The 15,226-nt window shown below is 59.4% G+C and overlaps 1 protein-coding gene across 3 annotated transcripts in view; it reads left to right on the top strand.

Annotated features, from left to right (window-relative positions):
- Window positions 1–15,226, top strand: part of CADM3 (cell adhesion molecule 3) — a 31,309-nt gene that overhangs the window by 13,109 nt on the left and 2,974 nt on the right. Inside the window, exons 2-9 of one of the 3 annotated variants that reach the window (XM_038586388.1) lie at window positions 5,211–5,312; window positions 7,271–7,411; window positions 7,854–8,006; window positions 8,645–8,782; window positions 9,081–9,251; window positions 11,351–11,441; window positions 11,857–12,026; window positions 14,426–14,551. In XM_038586388.1, the coding sequence (XP_038442316.1) occupies window positions 5,211–5,312; window positions 7,271–7,411; window positions 7,854–8,006; window positions 8,645–8,782; window positions 9,081–9,251; window positions 11,351–11,441; window positions 11,857–12,026; window positions 14,426–14,551 (1,092 nt within the window). Of the gene's footprint in view, window positions 1–2,123; window positions 2,260–5,210; window positions 5,313–7,270; window positions 7,412–7,853; window positions 8,007–8,644; window positions 8,783–9,080; window positions 9,252–11,350; window positions 11,442–11,856; window positions 12,027–14,425; window positions 14,552–15,226 lie in introns of those variants that run through there. The other 2 variants (XM_038586389.1, XM_038586390.1) reach the window with 2 other exon arrangements.

Raw genomic sequence — 15,226 nt, 5'->3', positions numbered from 1 at the left:
CTCAGGGGCCTAAGGGCAATGCCCCGTAGATTCCCAGAATGGACAGGCAGGGAAGACGCGAGGCGAGCCGTCGGGGCTCACACGGGCACCTTCTCTTAGCCGTCCCTCCTAGCATCGCTCAGACAGGAGACATGCTGCATTGCCATTCATTCGAGTCGCTCATTTATTTATTCAATAAATATTTATTGAGCACTTACTACACGTGAGGACACGTGTTATGAGCGAAAAAGTGAGTCACAGGTGATACTGTGCTTTCCAGGGCACGCTGGTAGGTCTCCAATTCCCACCTCTGCTACTCTTAATGTGAACAATCAATCAGAAGGACACTGGTGGGTGAAAGGGCTACTTTGTCCTTTACGATGCTACGAGTCCTACAGATCCTGGAAATTCTTGGTAAATAAACCAAGAACTAAGAAGCCCCCAAGGCAAGTGAGAGCAAACAAGACGCTCACTCTGTTTTCGGCCCAGACACTGGAGTCCTATGAAAGCGTAAAGGGATTCTGTTAGTTTTAACTAGACACCTCTTACCACGTGGTTGGCTCAAAAGCCCCACATTGTGAAGCTCTTGGGGGTAAATGAAGCAGCCCCCGGACGTATCAATGAGCCACATGAGGAAATCCAATTAAAGATGACATTCAGTGGGTACAAGCCATCCCATCGCCACCACAAGCCCCCATTCCCAGCGTGCTACACTGGTTACCTTGACCACATGGCAGGTGAGCAGTGTGACCACTGTCGAGGTGAGCCAGCCCTGGCCAGTGACGCGGGAAGGAATCTTTTCCCCTAGAACTCCTGCCCCCGCCCCCCCCCCCACACACACACAAAATGCACGCGCCTGCAGAGGAAGGCGGGCAGCAGAGATGTGCACAAGGCCTGGGCTCTGCAGTCCGAGGGGTCTCATCCTGACACTTGGTGGCTCCATCATGTGGACGAGTTGCTTAACTTTTGCGAGTCTTGGCCAACTCGCCCTTAACACGTGCATAGCACTAGCTATCAGGAGGGCTGTACTGGATAACGATTCTAAGGCACCTAACTTGGATTTTGACACACCCGAGGTGATCAATAAATACAATTCCCACCATATTGTTGCTTCTAGAGCTTCAGCCTCTGGACGGTCTACCCTCTCCTTTGTCCTGTGTCCTCCTCGCGTTTGGTTTGCTCTTTCCAGATGCTGAGCCTACTTCTCACGACAGATGATGCCCAGCGTCTTTGACTCATTTATTAAATATGTATTTATTAAGCCCCTTCTACGTGCAATACGCTGCATTAGGGCCCCGTGCGGGATACAGAGGTGAATCAGATGTCAGCCCCTAGCTGCGGAATTTTTGTAAGTTAGTGGGGGAAGCCAAACTCCAAACTCGCAGCACAACTTAAGAAAAGTTAAGTGTCGCAACTCAGAGAAGCCAGAAAGGATTTCCGTCTGGAACAGTAAGGAAGACTTCTCCCGGGAAGCGGCACAGAAAGGAGGCTGTGGGCACGGGAAGGGCTTAGATGTGTGAAGATGGGTGGAGGGCATTATCCGCAGGGTTACGGTAGGAAGGGGTTGGGCAGGCAAGCCAAGGGTCCTTAGAAAACTCAGAAAGGCACCATGTCTGGGATATGCGTGGGATAAAGAAAAGACAAAGCTGGAAGGCGCAGTGGCATGAGGCTGCCCAGGGTCTCCAACGCCAGCCCGACCCAGCTGGATATTATCTGCAAAGGATGGGATGTCAGCGAAGGGGAAGCAGGAAGACAGTAAGGCCCGTGAATGGAATCTCTTCGCTGCTCTTCCCTATGAGTAGCCTGGGCCCCCAAACAGGTGGCTCTGTGGGCCGATGGCTCTGAGCAGAAGGTCCGCTGTGTCCACTGCAAGGGCCATGCCGCCCTTCCGGAGCGCTCCTGAGCTTCCCCTGCTCATTGGGGTCCACAGAAGGAATCGAAGCCGGGGTCCTAAATGATCGGCACAGTCTGAACCCAAAGGCACAAGGCTTGGGCGGCCCCGGCCACCATCTCTGCTACTTACACCTGTTTCTGTTAATAGCATTCTCATCGGCGGCTGCCGGGGGAGTGGCCATCAGGACTTCCCATTACGGGTGTACAACGTCCTAAGAAGTGAGAAAACTTGGAGGCACGCTAACAGACAGTTCTCAAGAGAAGGCATGAGATCACAAGTGCTTTTCAGAATTGGAGGGAGCACATCACCCCATCAGGGAAAGGAAAAAATAAACAAACGCCACACAGCTCGCTGTTCCCCGGCTTCTAAAAACACTACAAACCAGAGTGAGTTCAGGGACGGACGGAGACGATCTATGCCGTTTCCTGGACACTATTGGTGTTAGTTATCAGTCCCCTCATCCGAACGGTTCGGTGTGGTTCACCATTCCAAGTATTCATCCCATACCAGGGGGAGGCAATGCCCGCAAAATGCAGGAGGAGGGGAGAGACGAAAGAAATAGAAGCAGGGAGAAAAGCAATTGAGGGAATGCAGCAAAAAAAAAAAGGGTGGGGGGAGCAGGAGAGTGGAGACCACATCCGTGCTGCTGGGCTGCTGGGCAGGTACTTCCTCTGCCTGGTGGGGGGGACACGCAGCAGGGCGCCAGGTGTACCCCGGGAATGGCCAGACCCCATTTCAAGCACCGAGAGCTGAAGATACAAAGGCGAGTAGGGCCAGGCCCCAGCTCCCAGCCGCTCCAAGTTGAGATGGGGGGACTGCCAAGTGAGCACGCGGCCGCCATACGACGGGGACGGGTGGAGAGGCCGCGCGGAAAGGGAGCTGCTGAGAAAGCTTCGAGGGCCCCCAGGGAGACAGAGAGGCTTCTCGAGAGGCCGCTCTTTGTGGGCCTGGAGGGAAGCCGTGGCGACTGCGACCTCCTGTCTAAAAGCAGCGGCGGTCCCTTTGGGCGGCCTCCCTCTCTAGGTGGTGCTCACGTTGAGGTCCACCTGCAAACCCAGGGGTGCTGTGCCCAAGTACGCGGGCCGTTCCCTCCGTCCCTGTGAGCAAAGGCCTGTTTGGTGCTTACTAGTGCGCACAGTCCCGGTACTGGGGGGCGGGGACCCCCTCTGGCTTCCCCCTGTCCCCCCAGCACCCCAATCGGGCTTTCCAACCGGGCGTCCGCGCCCACAAATGCACAACCGGGACAAGAAGATGAAACACTCACCAGGTCAGGCGGCCTCCAGCCTTGCAGTCCGGCAGGGCAGGGGGGCGGCCCGGCCCCGGCCCGGGAGGGGGAGAGCCCTGCGCCCAGGCGCCCCGGCCCCGGGCCGGGCATCCGCAGCCTCCTCTCCGCTCTGCACCCCTGCGTCCCCCCGCTGCCCACTGTGCCCGCAGCCCCGGGGTTCCCGCTGACCGCCCCCCACACTCTCCCTCCGCCCTTGGGGGGGCCTGGGGCCCCCGCTCTTGGAGGGAACAGGGTTCCCCCAATCTCCTGGAGGATGCGTGTGAGGACCCGCCAAGGCGCACTCTGGGGCCGAGACCTCTTGCCCCGCCCCTTCCCTGCTCTCCTCCTCTCCACCTGCCCCGTGTCCCCTTCCTCCCGATTCCTCGGTGTCCCTGGGGTCCCTCTCTTCGGGCCCCCTGCTCAGGCTGCGCTCCCACCGCCCCTCCCTTGCTCTCCCCTCCCAGCCCCTCCTCTGCTCTCCCCGCCCCCCTGCTCTCCCCCTGCCCCGTGCCCCCCTTCCTCCGGGCTCTGCGATGCCCCCAGGGTCCTGTCCCCTGTCTCCGGGCCGCTTCTCAGGCTAGGCTCTCCCCTCCCCTCCTCTGCTCTCCCCGCCCCTTCCCCGCTCTCCCCCTCTCCCCCTGCCCCCTGCCCCCTTCCTCCCAACACTGCGGTGCCCGGGGTCCTGTCCCCGGTCTCCGGGCCCTGGTCAGGCTGCGCTCGCACCTCCCCTCCCCTGCTCTCACCTCCCAGCCCCTCCTCTGCTCTCCCTGCCCCTTCCCCGCTCTCCCCCTCTCCCCCTGCCCCCTTCCTCCCGACTCTGCGGTGCCCCGGGGTCCCGTCCCCTGTCTCCGGGCCCTGCTCAGGCTGCGCTCTCCCCTCCCCTCCCCTGCTCTCCCCCCCCCGCCCCCGCTCTCCCCCTCTCCCCCTGCCCCCTGCCCCCTTCCTCCCGGCTCTGCGGTGCCCCGGGGTCCCATCCCCGGTCTCCGGGCCCTGCTCAGGCTGCGCTCGCCCCGCCGGCCTCCCCGGGTCCCGCCGCGCCCGCCGAGTTCACGCGACTCCCGGCCCGGGACGCGCCGCCGCTGCGGACTCTGCCCAGCAGCCGATGACGTCACGGAGCGCTGCGCCGCTGATTGGCTGCTCCGGGGCTTGCGGCGGGAGCCTCGGCGGCTTCGCCAGGCGGGCTTTTCTGTCCGTCCGCGGGTTCGGGGGGCGCGGGGGCCCGGCGGGGGGCGGGGGGGCGGGGAGCACGGCCAGGGAAGGCCGGGGGCCGGGGGCAGGCGGGGCAGCCCAGGCCGCGACCGCTGGCAGGTGGCACCTTGCACCCCTCCCCCACCCCCTGCTCCCTCCCCCACCCCCTACTCCCTCCTCCACCCCTGCCTGCAGCGCCCGGGGCCTTGGCGGGAAAGTCAGGGAGCTCTGGACTCGGATCGGGCCTTTGATTCCCAGTCTTTGTTCTCCTGTGTGCATGACCTTGGGCAAGTCCCTGCTCTCTGCTCCCACGCTGCACAACAGGAACCAGCGTGTGTGTGTGTGTGTGTGTGTGTGTGTGTGTGTGTGTGTTTCACGGGTCTATTCAAAGGAGGAAGAGTAAGCGTGTTTCCCGATGGCTACATCTGTTGTCGTGTTAGTAGACAGGACCGAGTACCTGAAAGAGTCCTGGATAAGGAATGAAAAATCTTTGTGCTTATCTTTCATTTTCTGGAAGGACCTTCACCAAGTGACGTTGAACCTTTCTAGGCTCCATGGTCCCCATCTGCAAAGTGGGAGAACTGGACCAGAGGATCTTTAAGATCTCTTCTGGCTCTGACATTGTGTGGCTGACTGGTTAAAGAAAAGATAAGTTAGCATCCTCCTTTCATAGCCCCCCCTTGGGAGGAAGAGCTCACTTCCTTTCTGAGGACTCTAGCGAACGTCTCCCCTTGGCGAGTAACCCACCTTGTCTTAGGTACCTGGAGAACCTGCTTTTCATCCAGGGCCTGTCCTCTCCCCACCCCCACCCCTGACAACCAGAGTATCCCAGGCCGGTGGCAGCAAGTATGTAGGGCTCATCCTTGATGGAGATTCTCTCCCCAGGCTACTGGCAGGAGCAGGATTTGGAGCTGGGAACTCTGGCCCCACTCGGCGAGGCCATCAGCTCCACAGTCTGGAGCAGCCCTGACATGCTGGCCAGTCAAGGTGAGAATCCAGGCCCCTCATCTCAATGTCCCTCGGTTCCCTCAACCATCCTCACATCATCTCCCGCTCATGTTGCCTCTGCCCTGTGTTCTCACTCCCCTCATTACCGCACAGCTCCATCCAACATTTTAGTTCTAGCTCCACACCACCGACTTCTCTCGCACCTACACCTCTTCCCCTGCTCCAGTACACAGACCTCTGGACCCTCTACACCTTTCCTCCAAAATAAAATGATTCCAGCTACAAGTGTATTAACTCGGAATAAGGAGGTGCCTAGAAGGCACAATCGACATAGAGTTCTTCAAAGGGACCCAGGGTTAACAGGATTACCCGTCAAAACTTGGTATGTGGCTAGCAGTGGATGAAAGGTTTCCCCGAACCTTTTGTTCAGATGCTTAAGGGATAAATCACGCCCCAGTTTACTCAGGCAGCGCAGTCCCTGGCTCTTAAAAATCATAGTTTACATTTTCAAGTTAGACTGCACTTGAGGAGCATCCCCATGAATAGGCCACTGCGTTGAGAGTTGAAGAATAGAGGTGTAGTCCTCCCTGGAGTCACCGATCGATGCCTAGGCAATCACTCCACCTCCATGGCCTCATTGTCTGTATCCGTAAGACGAGGGGATTGGATTCCACGATCCCGAAGATCCCCTGTCAGTTCTGTTACGATTCTGAGCACCAGCACCAGCGGCCAGACTCTGGGCTCCAGTGTGGAGACAGCCACCCTCTTCTCTCCTCAAGGCCCCTTCTCTGCTAGGAGCGTTCGTCATGCATTTCTTGGAAATGGAGCTCCGGTGACCGAGAAGGAGAGGAGTAACGGGGCCGCGGGAAGGCCAGGGCCATAGGGAGAATGCGGAGCCTTTAAAATCACTCAGGGAATGTAGGAAGTAGGCTTCTTGGCTTCCTATGGAGAGAAGAAGAATGCTGCTTAACTAGTTTAGCACCCCAGAAGAGAGGCTGCGGATGCTTCAGAAATCAGAGCGGGGAGGTCGGGTTGCTTGAGTCCTATGGAGGTCGCTGCTCTCTCTGGGGTCCCAGAAAGTCAGTCCTGGAGATGAGGGAATCAGCACTGGGAGCAGGATCCATGCCGTGGGGGACACGGAGCCATGCTGGGTGAGGGGCTCCCGGCCAGGCCAGCGGGAAGGCACATCGGGGAGTCAGATGCCGCATCCGCACGGTGTCTTATTTGTCCTCGGTGTTTAATTTGACTAAGGAGAGAGGGGCGAGAAGGTCTGTTCTATCACATAGAAGGGGGAAAAAAAACCCTTAATCCCTTACTCTCAAATATAGCACGAGGGGGGTGATTTGAGTTTGTGTGTTGAGAGGCCGGTTGTCCTGGTACCGAAAGAATGTGAGCTGACGATGAAGGGAAGCTATTGTGGGAGGAACTGAAAAGTCTGTGCCAAAATGTTTCAGCTTTTCTTTTCTTTTTAAATCTTTTGTGTTGCTTGTTCTACAGTTTTATCAGCTACCTCTTACGTAAACGAACGTGGGGCCCAAGGCGGGCTTGGCCTTCTGCTCACCTTAAGTTTGGGGATTTTCAGCCTCGAGCGCCTCTCCTGTCCGTGCTCTTCCCAGGGGGCGGAGGCAGGGAGGCAGCGCGTAGAGGGACAGATGCGTGTGCGTGCTTTCAGAGTGAACGGCATCAGGGAAGATGCGTGTGCAGGGCTCTGTGCAGAGCTGGGCGCCTTTATTCCTCTCGGGGCTGGTGGCCCCGTCAGTTCACTCAGCAAACATGCAGCAAGCCACTGTTCTTCTGTGTGTTCCAAGCGAGAGGCGAGAAGGTCTGTGTCCCCGTCCCTGGTCCCCGCCACCTCTGTTCCCTCCCCCACGACGCCTTAGGAGAACGCAGACACCCGGGCCTTGGATGGTCTGGGGTAGATGAGGCGCAGAGTGGCCCAGAAGCGGGAGGAGGGGCCAGGGCGTCCTCGGGAAGCTAACCCTCTCATACTCCTGCAGATAGCCAGCCCTGGACGTCTGATGAGACGGTGGTGGCCGGTGGCACCGTGGTGCTCAAGTGCCAAGTGAAAGATCACGAGGACTCGTCTCTGCAGTGGTCTAACCCTGCCCAGCAGACTCTCTACTTTGGAGAGAAGAGAGGTAGTGTCCCAGGTGTCCTCGCTCCAGGGGAGCCGTGGGCCGGGGCCCGGGATCCAGAGCCCGTGGTTGGGAGGCTGGGCCCGGGGAAGGCAAGCCAGGGGCTCCTTGCTGGCTCCGGAGAAACTGCGGTGTCACAGCTCTGACCGGAGCCATGCACGGTCCCACAGGGTCCCCCGAGGGCGACACCCCAAAGGAGCCCCAAGATTTACCTGGTGTCAGTGTTGCCCTGCAAGACTCAAGCCTACTTTTCTGAGTGTTCCGAGGCTGCTGTGCCCAAGGGCTCGGGAGAGTGACCACGTAAAGAGCGCTCCAACTCAGGAGCAGTCGCCCCTGCCCCAATGCACGCTAGCACCCTTCTCCCAAAGACGCCAGCCTGGGGCGGGAAGGTGAATGTGAAGAGTGCCCGTCAAAGCCCTGCTTCCTGTTCTCCCGATGTCCCCAGCCCTCCGCGACAATCGGATCCAGCTGGTCAGATCTACCCCCCACGAGCTCAGCATCAGCATCAGCAACGTGGCCCTGGCGGACGAGGGCGAGTACACCTGTTCCATCTTCACCATGCCCGTGAGGACCGCCAAGTCCCTCGTCACTGTGCTTGGTGAGGCTCCCCGGCCCCAGGGGGGCTCCACGGTGTGCTTCCATGCAAACCCTGCTCCTGGGTGAGCCCCTGGGGCAGCCAGGGGCCCGGCGAGGCTCCAGGCCTTTTGGAAAACTTGGGTCTGTGCTTCCTTTGAGCTAGAATGACATGCAAAGAGCCCTGGGTTCCAATCCTCTCTCCTCTCCTTACCGTTTGCTCTGGGAGGAATCTCTTACTCTCTCTGAGCCCGAATTTCCTAACCTGGAACAGACGGATGCCCATGTCTCTTCCACGGAGCCCCCAGGATGGCGAGGGAAACGCGACAAGTGCTTGCAGCATCCGAGTCTGATGTGCAAGGCCCGCAGCTGCTTTGTGCTCTTCCCCGGGTCCCACGTTTTGGTTTCTTTCTTTGCTCCCCTGGGCTTCATGCCAGTTCTTCAGCCAGTTGTGCGGTGGGGCGTCAGGTTGTGTGTTGGACCTTCCCTGCCGTCTTTAGGGAGCAGACCTAAGAGAAAGAGGATCCCTCTAGGCTTCTACTCATTCTGAAGCAAAGCAGGCAGCTGGCATCCTGACCCCCAGAGAGGCCATCTCTGCAGGGAGGGCCGAGGTCACCTCATGGCGCCTCTCCTTCTATCTCGGCCATCCCCCCTCCATGGCAGGCATCCCGCAGAAGCCCATCATCACTGGCTACAAGTCATCATTACGGGAAAAGGAGACAACCACCCTGAGCTGTCAGTCTTCTGGGAGCAAACCTGCAGCCCAGCTCACCTGGCGGAAGGGCGACCAGGAGCTCCACGGTAAGCTCCCTCCGCTTTAGGGCCCGTGCGAGGTGGCAGCCGGGGGACAGGGAGGAGAGTGGGCCCCGTGTCTGCATGTCCGCGTCCGTGCACATCAGCATGGTGCAGAAGGAGGGCAGATACCGTGTGCACGCTCGTGTGAGTGCACGGGAGGGCTTACCGCTTTGTGACTTTCTAAGTTTGCCTGAGTTGCAACCGGCCGTGTGACGTGTGCCGTGGGGCCCGCGCTGTACCCGCACGTCCGGGCTCACTGCGTGTCCGTGTGTATGCGCGTGCAAGCGTCTGTTCTGCGCTCCAGGAGAACCGACCCGCGTTCAGGAAGATCCCAACGGTAAGACCTTCACCGTGAGCAGCTCAGTGACGTTCCAGGTCTCCCGGGAGGACGACGGGGCGGACATCGTATGCTCTGTGAACCACGAATCTCTAAAGGGGGCCGACAGATCCACCTCTCAACGCATCGAAGTTCTATGTAGGTCGTGGGCTTGGGGGTGAAGAAGAATCAGGTATGAGATGGGGCGGGGGGGGGGGGAGTCCCCGTCCATCCGTGAGGCAGACAAGCCATGAAACGGGGGGTGACGGCCCTGGACCCGAGGCTCAGGAGCCTTCCCCTGAGGGGCCCGAGGGCACATTCTTCAGGCTTTGGGGGGTCACGTGGTCTCTGAACTACCTAACTCTGCTCTTGCGGCCGGAAGATAGCCGTCAAGGGTGTGTGGACGAGCTGGCGTGGCTGTGTTCCAATAAAACTTTATTTACAACAACACGAAGCTGGCAGGGTTTGGCCCCGGGGCAAGTTTACCAAGGCCTGAGCTAGGCCAGGGTCACGCCGCTAGATGGTCAACCGTTGGGTGGCTGGAGACGCCAGGAGTCAGGAGGTGCAGGTGCCGCCCTCGCCCCTGCCCCCGCCCCTCACGGGCTGCTTGAGGTTGGGAAAGTGGCTTGACCCGCGCGCTCGGCTCTCCGTGTGCTCCACGAGAAGGGGGACGTGGCCGTGGGCACGGCGTCCTGCTGGACCGACCGCCGTGCTGTGAGGATCCCAGCTTCTCCCTGCAGGCCTTTGCGAGCGTCCTGGGGGTTCTCACCGGAAACGGCCACCGTCGCGGCCACTCCTCGGAGCCCTTCCAGGGGTCCTGGTCACTCTGTGGGATCTGCCCTGGAAAATTTCAGCCTCACCTACAGAAATCTGTAAATTTCCTGAGAGGGGGAGCCAAAAAAAAAAAAAGAAAGAAAAGAAAGTACAAAGGGAGAGAAGGTAGGGAGTTGTCAACTAGTGCATTTCTTGTCCTAACTGACCTGGAGGCTGGGCCTTTCCCTAAAATAACTCGAGCACTTAGTCTTCTTTATAGAGACCCAGGAGCCACCCTGGCGCTCCCTAAATCAGTCACTGGCCCGCGGCTGACACCTGAAGGGGAGGCGGGCGTGGGGCGGGGTCACCGCCCACTTGACGACTCTCAAGTGGAGGCGGGCGACGCAATCCCAGCTGCGGGGACACCGCTGACCAGCGGGGCCTCTCCCCACAAGGCTTGCCGTCTCCTCCTGGAGTTAGCTTGAGGGCCAAGGGAGAGACACCTATGAAAGAACTTTGCAGACTTCAGAGTCCTGCATCGCTGTGAGGTGTTTCGCTGCTCACTGGTTATGAGCGTGGGGTGTCTGGCCCTGGGCCTGAACCCCGTGGACTTCTCCGTCTGGGAGCAGACCACCTGCACGGACTCTCTAGGCCCCACTGCGATCAGCAGTCAGTCAACAGATGCTGTTCTCCAGGCGCCGTGCTGGAGGTTCACATGGCTGAGGGGCCCTGAGACACCCGTATGCTCACCTGGCCTGATTCTCTTCGTCCCGTTTCATCTGACAGAAACACGTTCATTAGCTGGCTGTTAAGGTTGGCTCTGTCCTGAGGGGAAGCTCGGCCTCTTTATCTGTTGTTCTAAACCAGCATCTGGTTGTATTGTTCCACGCGGCCATCTGGACCGAGCCTCCGAGCAGCCCTTTGGCACCGGTGGCAGATGCCATTATTCCTTCACCGAACTCATCTAGATTGTGTCAGTGCCTTTTTGCAGCCAAAATATGACCCCTCTCTCTTGCTGTCGGGAAGCTCTTACTTGGCTTCTGGACTCGCCACCCAAACGGATTCTTTGTGCTCAAGTGTTGCTTCCAGCTAAGCTCCCGGGCGGAGCAGAGAGGATTGAGAGATTGCGAGCTCAGTAGATGGTCCAGTGCCCATTCGCTGGTTCTATCAAAAATGCGTATTAAGGCCCAGGTATGGGGTAGGCACAGGTGAGCCAAGGACCCTTTCTGCGCTCTCCGTTGGGACATCCTTTAGGTCCCCACCCGAGACAGATCTTCAGAAATCGGACCTCTACGAAGTTGCAGCTCGAATCCCACGCATGTTGAGTAGCAGTAGTGGACTTTGCTAGAGAGAGGTAGTGGGCGGAGGTCTCTGTCCCCAGCCCCGCAAGCTCTTGAGACATCTAGGGGAAGAAGCCATAACGCACCTCTGGATGGTGGCGGGATTGCGGGCCTCTCCTAGATGGTGTGGCAGTTTTTGCACTGACACCATTTGCTTCTCCACAGACACACCGACGGCGAAGATCAGGCCAGACCCCCCACATCCCCGCGAGGGCCAGAAGCTGTTGCTACACTGTGAGGGTCGTGGCAATCCCGTGTAAGAAGACCTGCCTCCTGGCCCTGACACTCCTCCTTACCTTAGACCGTGGTCCTCCCTCAGAGCCTCCTTCTCTGCTCCCTACCGTCAGCCTCTCACTTTCCCCGACCCTGTTGGGCACCATCCGTCCCCCGACTGTTTCTCCTGCAAAGCAGCAGAAGGGGGACCCTCCCTGGCTGCCCCTGAGGTCCCCGTAGGAACCATCGACTCATAATCAGACACAAGTTAGGAAATGGCCTTCATCCTCAAGTTGAACCCCAAGAGCTCACCCCCCCAAGCAGCTCGTGCGGTGCCCCTGTACTCCTTGAGCCTGCATTGAACCATCCTTGACTTCCTGCGCCCAGTTGTTTCTTGTCTCTCTTCAGTCCCCTGGCCGGCTCTCTCCCAAACACGTGTGGTTTCTCTACCTCCACAGCCCCCAGCAGTACCTGTGGGAGAAGGAGGGCAGCGTGCCCCCACTAAAGATGACCCAGGAGAGCGCCCTGATCTTCCCCTTCCTCAACAAGAGCGACAGCGGGACCTACGGCTGCACGGCCACCAGCAACATGGGCAGCTACAAGGCTTACTACACGCTCAACGTGAACGGTGAGCCCCCCAGCCCTCCGCGTCCCCCTCGCCGTCTCTGGCCACCCCACGCTCTGTGTCTCCATCTCCTGAGAGCACCGCTGGCTGTGCCTGGGGGACAAGTGAGGGGACGAGAGCCCACCACGGGAGGGCCTGGGCCTTGGGCTCTAGGTCCACTCTGGAATGTGTGATGTGGAAAACATCAGCAGAGTGGCGGGCTGTCATCGGCCTTTGCTTGGCTCTGGTGGTCCCTTGACGCTGTCCTCCCGCCCCCGCACTCACCAGGCGGCAAGAACTCCAGCCGTTTGGAGAGGCTCCAGAGTCTTTCCAGGGCAGGTGCGGGGTTCTCCCTTTCCAGTCGGCTGTCTCAGGGCGGCTTCTCCCGTGACCACCACGGGACACGTGCTGCCGCCGTCACCTCCTGTCTGCAGAGCTTGGGCACAGTGCGGTGGTCCAGGGAGAACTCAGAGATACGTTCGTACTATGCTGAGACACACTCAGGGCATTTCCTCTGACCCCATATCTTCTGGAGACCCTAGTGACGCTTCTTCCCTGAAGTTCTTCCCAACGGTGTGGTTGCAACACCCAGACTCAGGAGCAGAGACAGGCTGGCCCAGAGGTCCCTCTGTTGGAGAGTTTGCAGAATTTTTGAGGATCCCAGTGGCCGTGGGGTCCTTCCAGAAAACCTTACAAGCTCAGATTAAGAAAAATGCATTGTCGGGGGGAACAGCAGCAGCTCCCATATTGTAAATGTCCATTAGATCGGTGAGCTGATGGCACTCAGGCCTCCCGTGGGTGAGAGACCTGAGACCTCAGGACCAGGGTGTTTGTGCAGACGGGGTGATTCTGACTCCGGGGACAGGCCTCAGCTTGTGAGAGCTGCCTCAGCACCACCAGCAGAGCTCTTGCAAGGTGCCGGCAGCAACGGCAACGCACTGAGCTCCAGTGTCAGCCGGCTGGTCTCCCGCTGGCCCTGCCTCCCCGTGCCCCAGGCCTGTCTGACCGCATCTCCTTCCAGTGCTGACACCCGGTGGTAGGAGGAGGTCGTGCACCTCCTTCCAGGAGTCTGCTAAGCAGTCCTGATCCCACCCGCCTGGAAGGAATAAAAACGGAGTTCCAACAGAGAAGGACCCCAGAGGTCATTGGGGCCACGGGAAGCCGCGTTCTTCTAAGGCATTTCCGTTTGCAGAGCCCCTGGAACAATTATCCTGGATGAATTTTTTTTTTTTTTTTTAATGTGGACTGTGTGTCACCTACAGCCTGGGAGAAGGACAGGGGTGACCTCCCCCTGCTTCTTTCCATGTGACACCCTCACAGCCACCCCATCGTATCACGGCGCCCCCAGGCTCACCCTCTCCCTCCCGCCCAAGCGGAGCATAAAAAAACCAGAACATAAATGTTTTCTTTTCAAATTAGGCGTAGACAGGCAAGGAACCAAAAAGCTGGCCCAGTCAAGCTTGAGGAGACATAAGGTAGGAACGACAGAATATATAAGGAGTCGGTGAGGCATCAGGACTCGAGCTGAGTCTGTGGGAAAACAGTAGTGCTCCCGTGGGTGGGAGAGTCACGGCTCTGGCTAATGTGATTTTGGACACATCGGGACCGTGTCCTGGGCCTGGGCACTGTCTCCTCGGACATTTGGGACTCCGACGAGGCTGGTGCTGTCCTTAGCGCGCCTGGCCCGGCGTGCGCTCTGAGCATCCGAGCCCCCATAGGTGCCGCCGTGGGGGGCGGGTTCTCTCATCCGATGTCTCCGCTTCCTCCGGGAGGAAGCACAGAGTGGGTAGGAGGGGGGCGGAGGCACCCCCATGGAGGGCGTCTCTGGGTTGCCCACAAACCTCTGGATGGTGGGGCTTACGTGAATCTGGAGCCCAGGCCTCCCGGAGGACGCATCCCGGAGGACTGAGATTTAGTTGGAACCCCAAACTCCTCCGCCAAGAAGCAGCAATGCTCTTTACCCGGCGTCCACAGTGCACGACCTTCTGTGAGGTGCCGTCCGGGTTCCCGATTCTTGGCTTCATCGGGGTTTCACTGCCCCCCCATCTGGTCTCGGGGAGACAGGGAATAGGTTGGGGCGCCCCCCACCCCGGAGAGGCCAGCTCTGAATGGCAAATGGGCCTGGGGAGCCGGAAGGAGTAGTCTGCAAGCCCTGAAAGTACAAGGACGGGAGGCGACGTGGGTGTCAGAGGGATGAACTTTGACCCAAGCTTCACTGCCGCGGGCACAGGTTAAAGGGCCCAGTGTAGGCAGATTGTCCCTTTTCTTCACGGCTACGTGGTTTTGTTTCCAATGATGACTCTTGCAGACACCGGCCCTCCGCCTGCCGGCCCTCCCCATGTCCCCCGGCCCCGTGGTCCCTGCCAGGCCGGAGGCGCCCTAAGACAGGGCGGCCCAGGTCTGACTGTGCCCCCTCCCTGCAGACCCCAGCCCGGTGCCCTCGTCCTCCAGCACCTACCACGCCATCATCGGCGGGATCGTGGCGTTCATCGTCTTCCTGCTGCTCATCCTGCTCATCTTCCTCGGCCACTACTTGATCCGGCACAAAGGTCAGAGGCCGCGGGGAGCCCGGAGCCCGGGTTGGCCCTTGGGTGTGGGGGAGGCAGCGGGAGCCAGCACCGCGCGAAGGCCCCCCCAGGCCGCCCTGCGCCCCATCGCTGGCGATCACCCCTCTGCCTCCGGGGGCTCCTGCCTTAGGTGGCGACCTACCCCAAGGCCACTTGGTCCCACCACTTCCTGCCCCGCTTCCTTTCTCATCTCTTTGTCCTTTGATCCCCTGCCTGGCCCCTTGTCCCCACCAGCCCTCTCCTCTCCTGCATGCCGCCTACCCGCTCTCCTCACAGACGCTCTCGCCCGGGTCTCAGCGGCCCGCTCAGGGGCTGACCTGCAGCTTCCCCGTGCCCATCTAGGGCGTGTGTGCGCGGGCATGCACGTACTCACATGTACATGTATGCTCATAGGGAGGCACACATGTACACACACAGGCACATGCATATACTCCCAGCCCGGTGCCCTCGTGCCCCCGCACGTACTACGCCGTCATTGGCAGGATCATGGGTTCATTGTCTTCCTGTATACACACATACACACATGCGCACACAGACACATACACGCCTCTGGGCACATGTACTCCTCGTGTGTGCACATACGCAGATGCACACACATACACAGGTGCACATACATGCTTATACACCCAGGTGCAGACATGCACACAGGTGCACACA

Source organism: Canis lupus, chromosome 38, assembly GCF_011100685.1.
Source record: "Canis lupus familiaris isolate Mischka breed German Shepherd chromosome 38, alternate assembly UU_Cfam_GSD_1.0, whole genome shotgun sequence".
Taxonomy (NCBI): Eukaryota; Metazoa; Chordata; class Mammalia; order Carnivora; family Canidae; genus Canis; species Canis lupus.
Note: the sequence above shows the minus strand (reverse complement) of the source record. Positions and strands in the feature narration are given on the sequence as shown.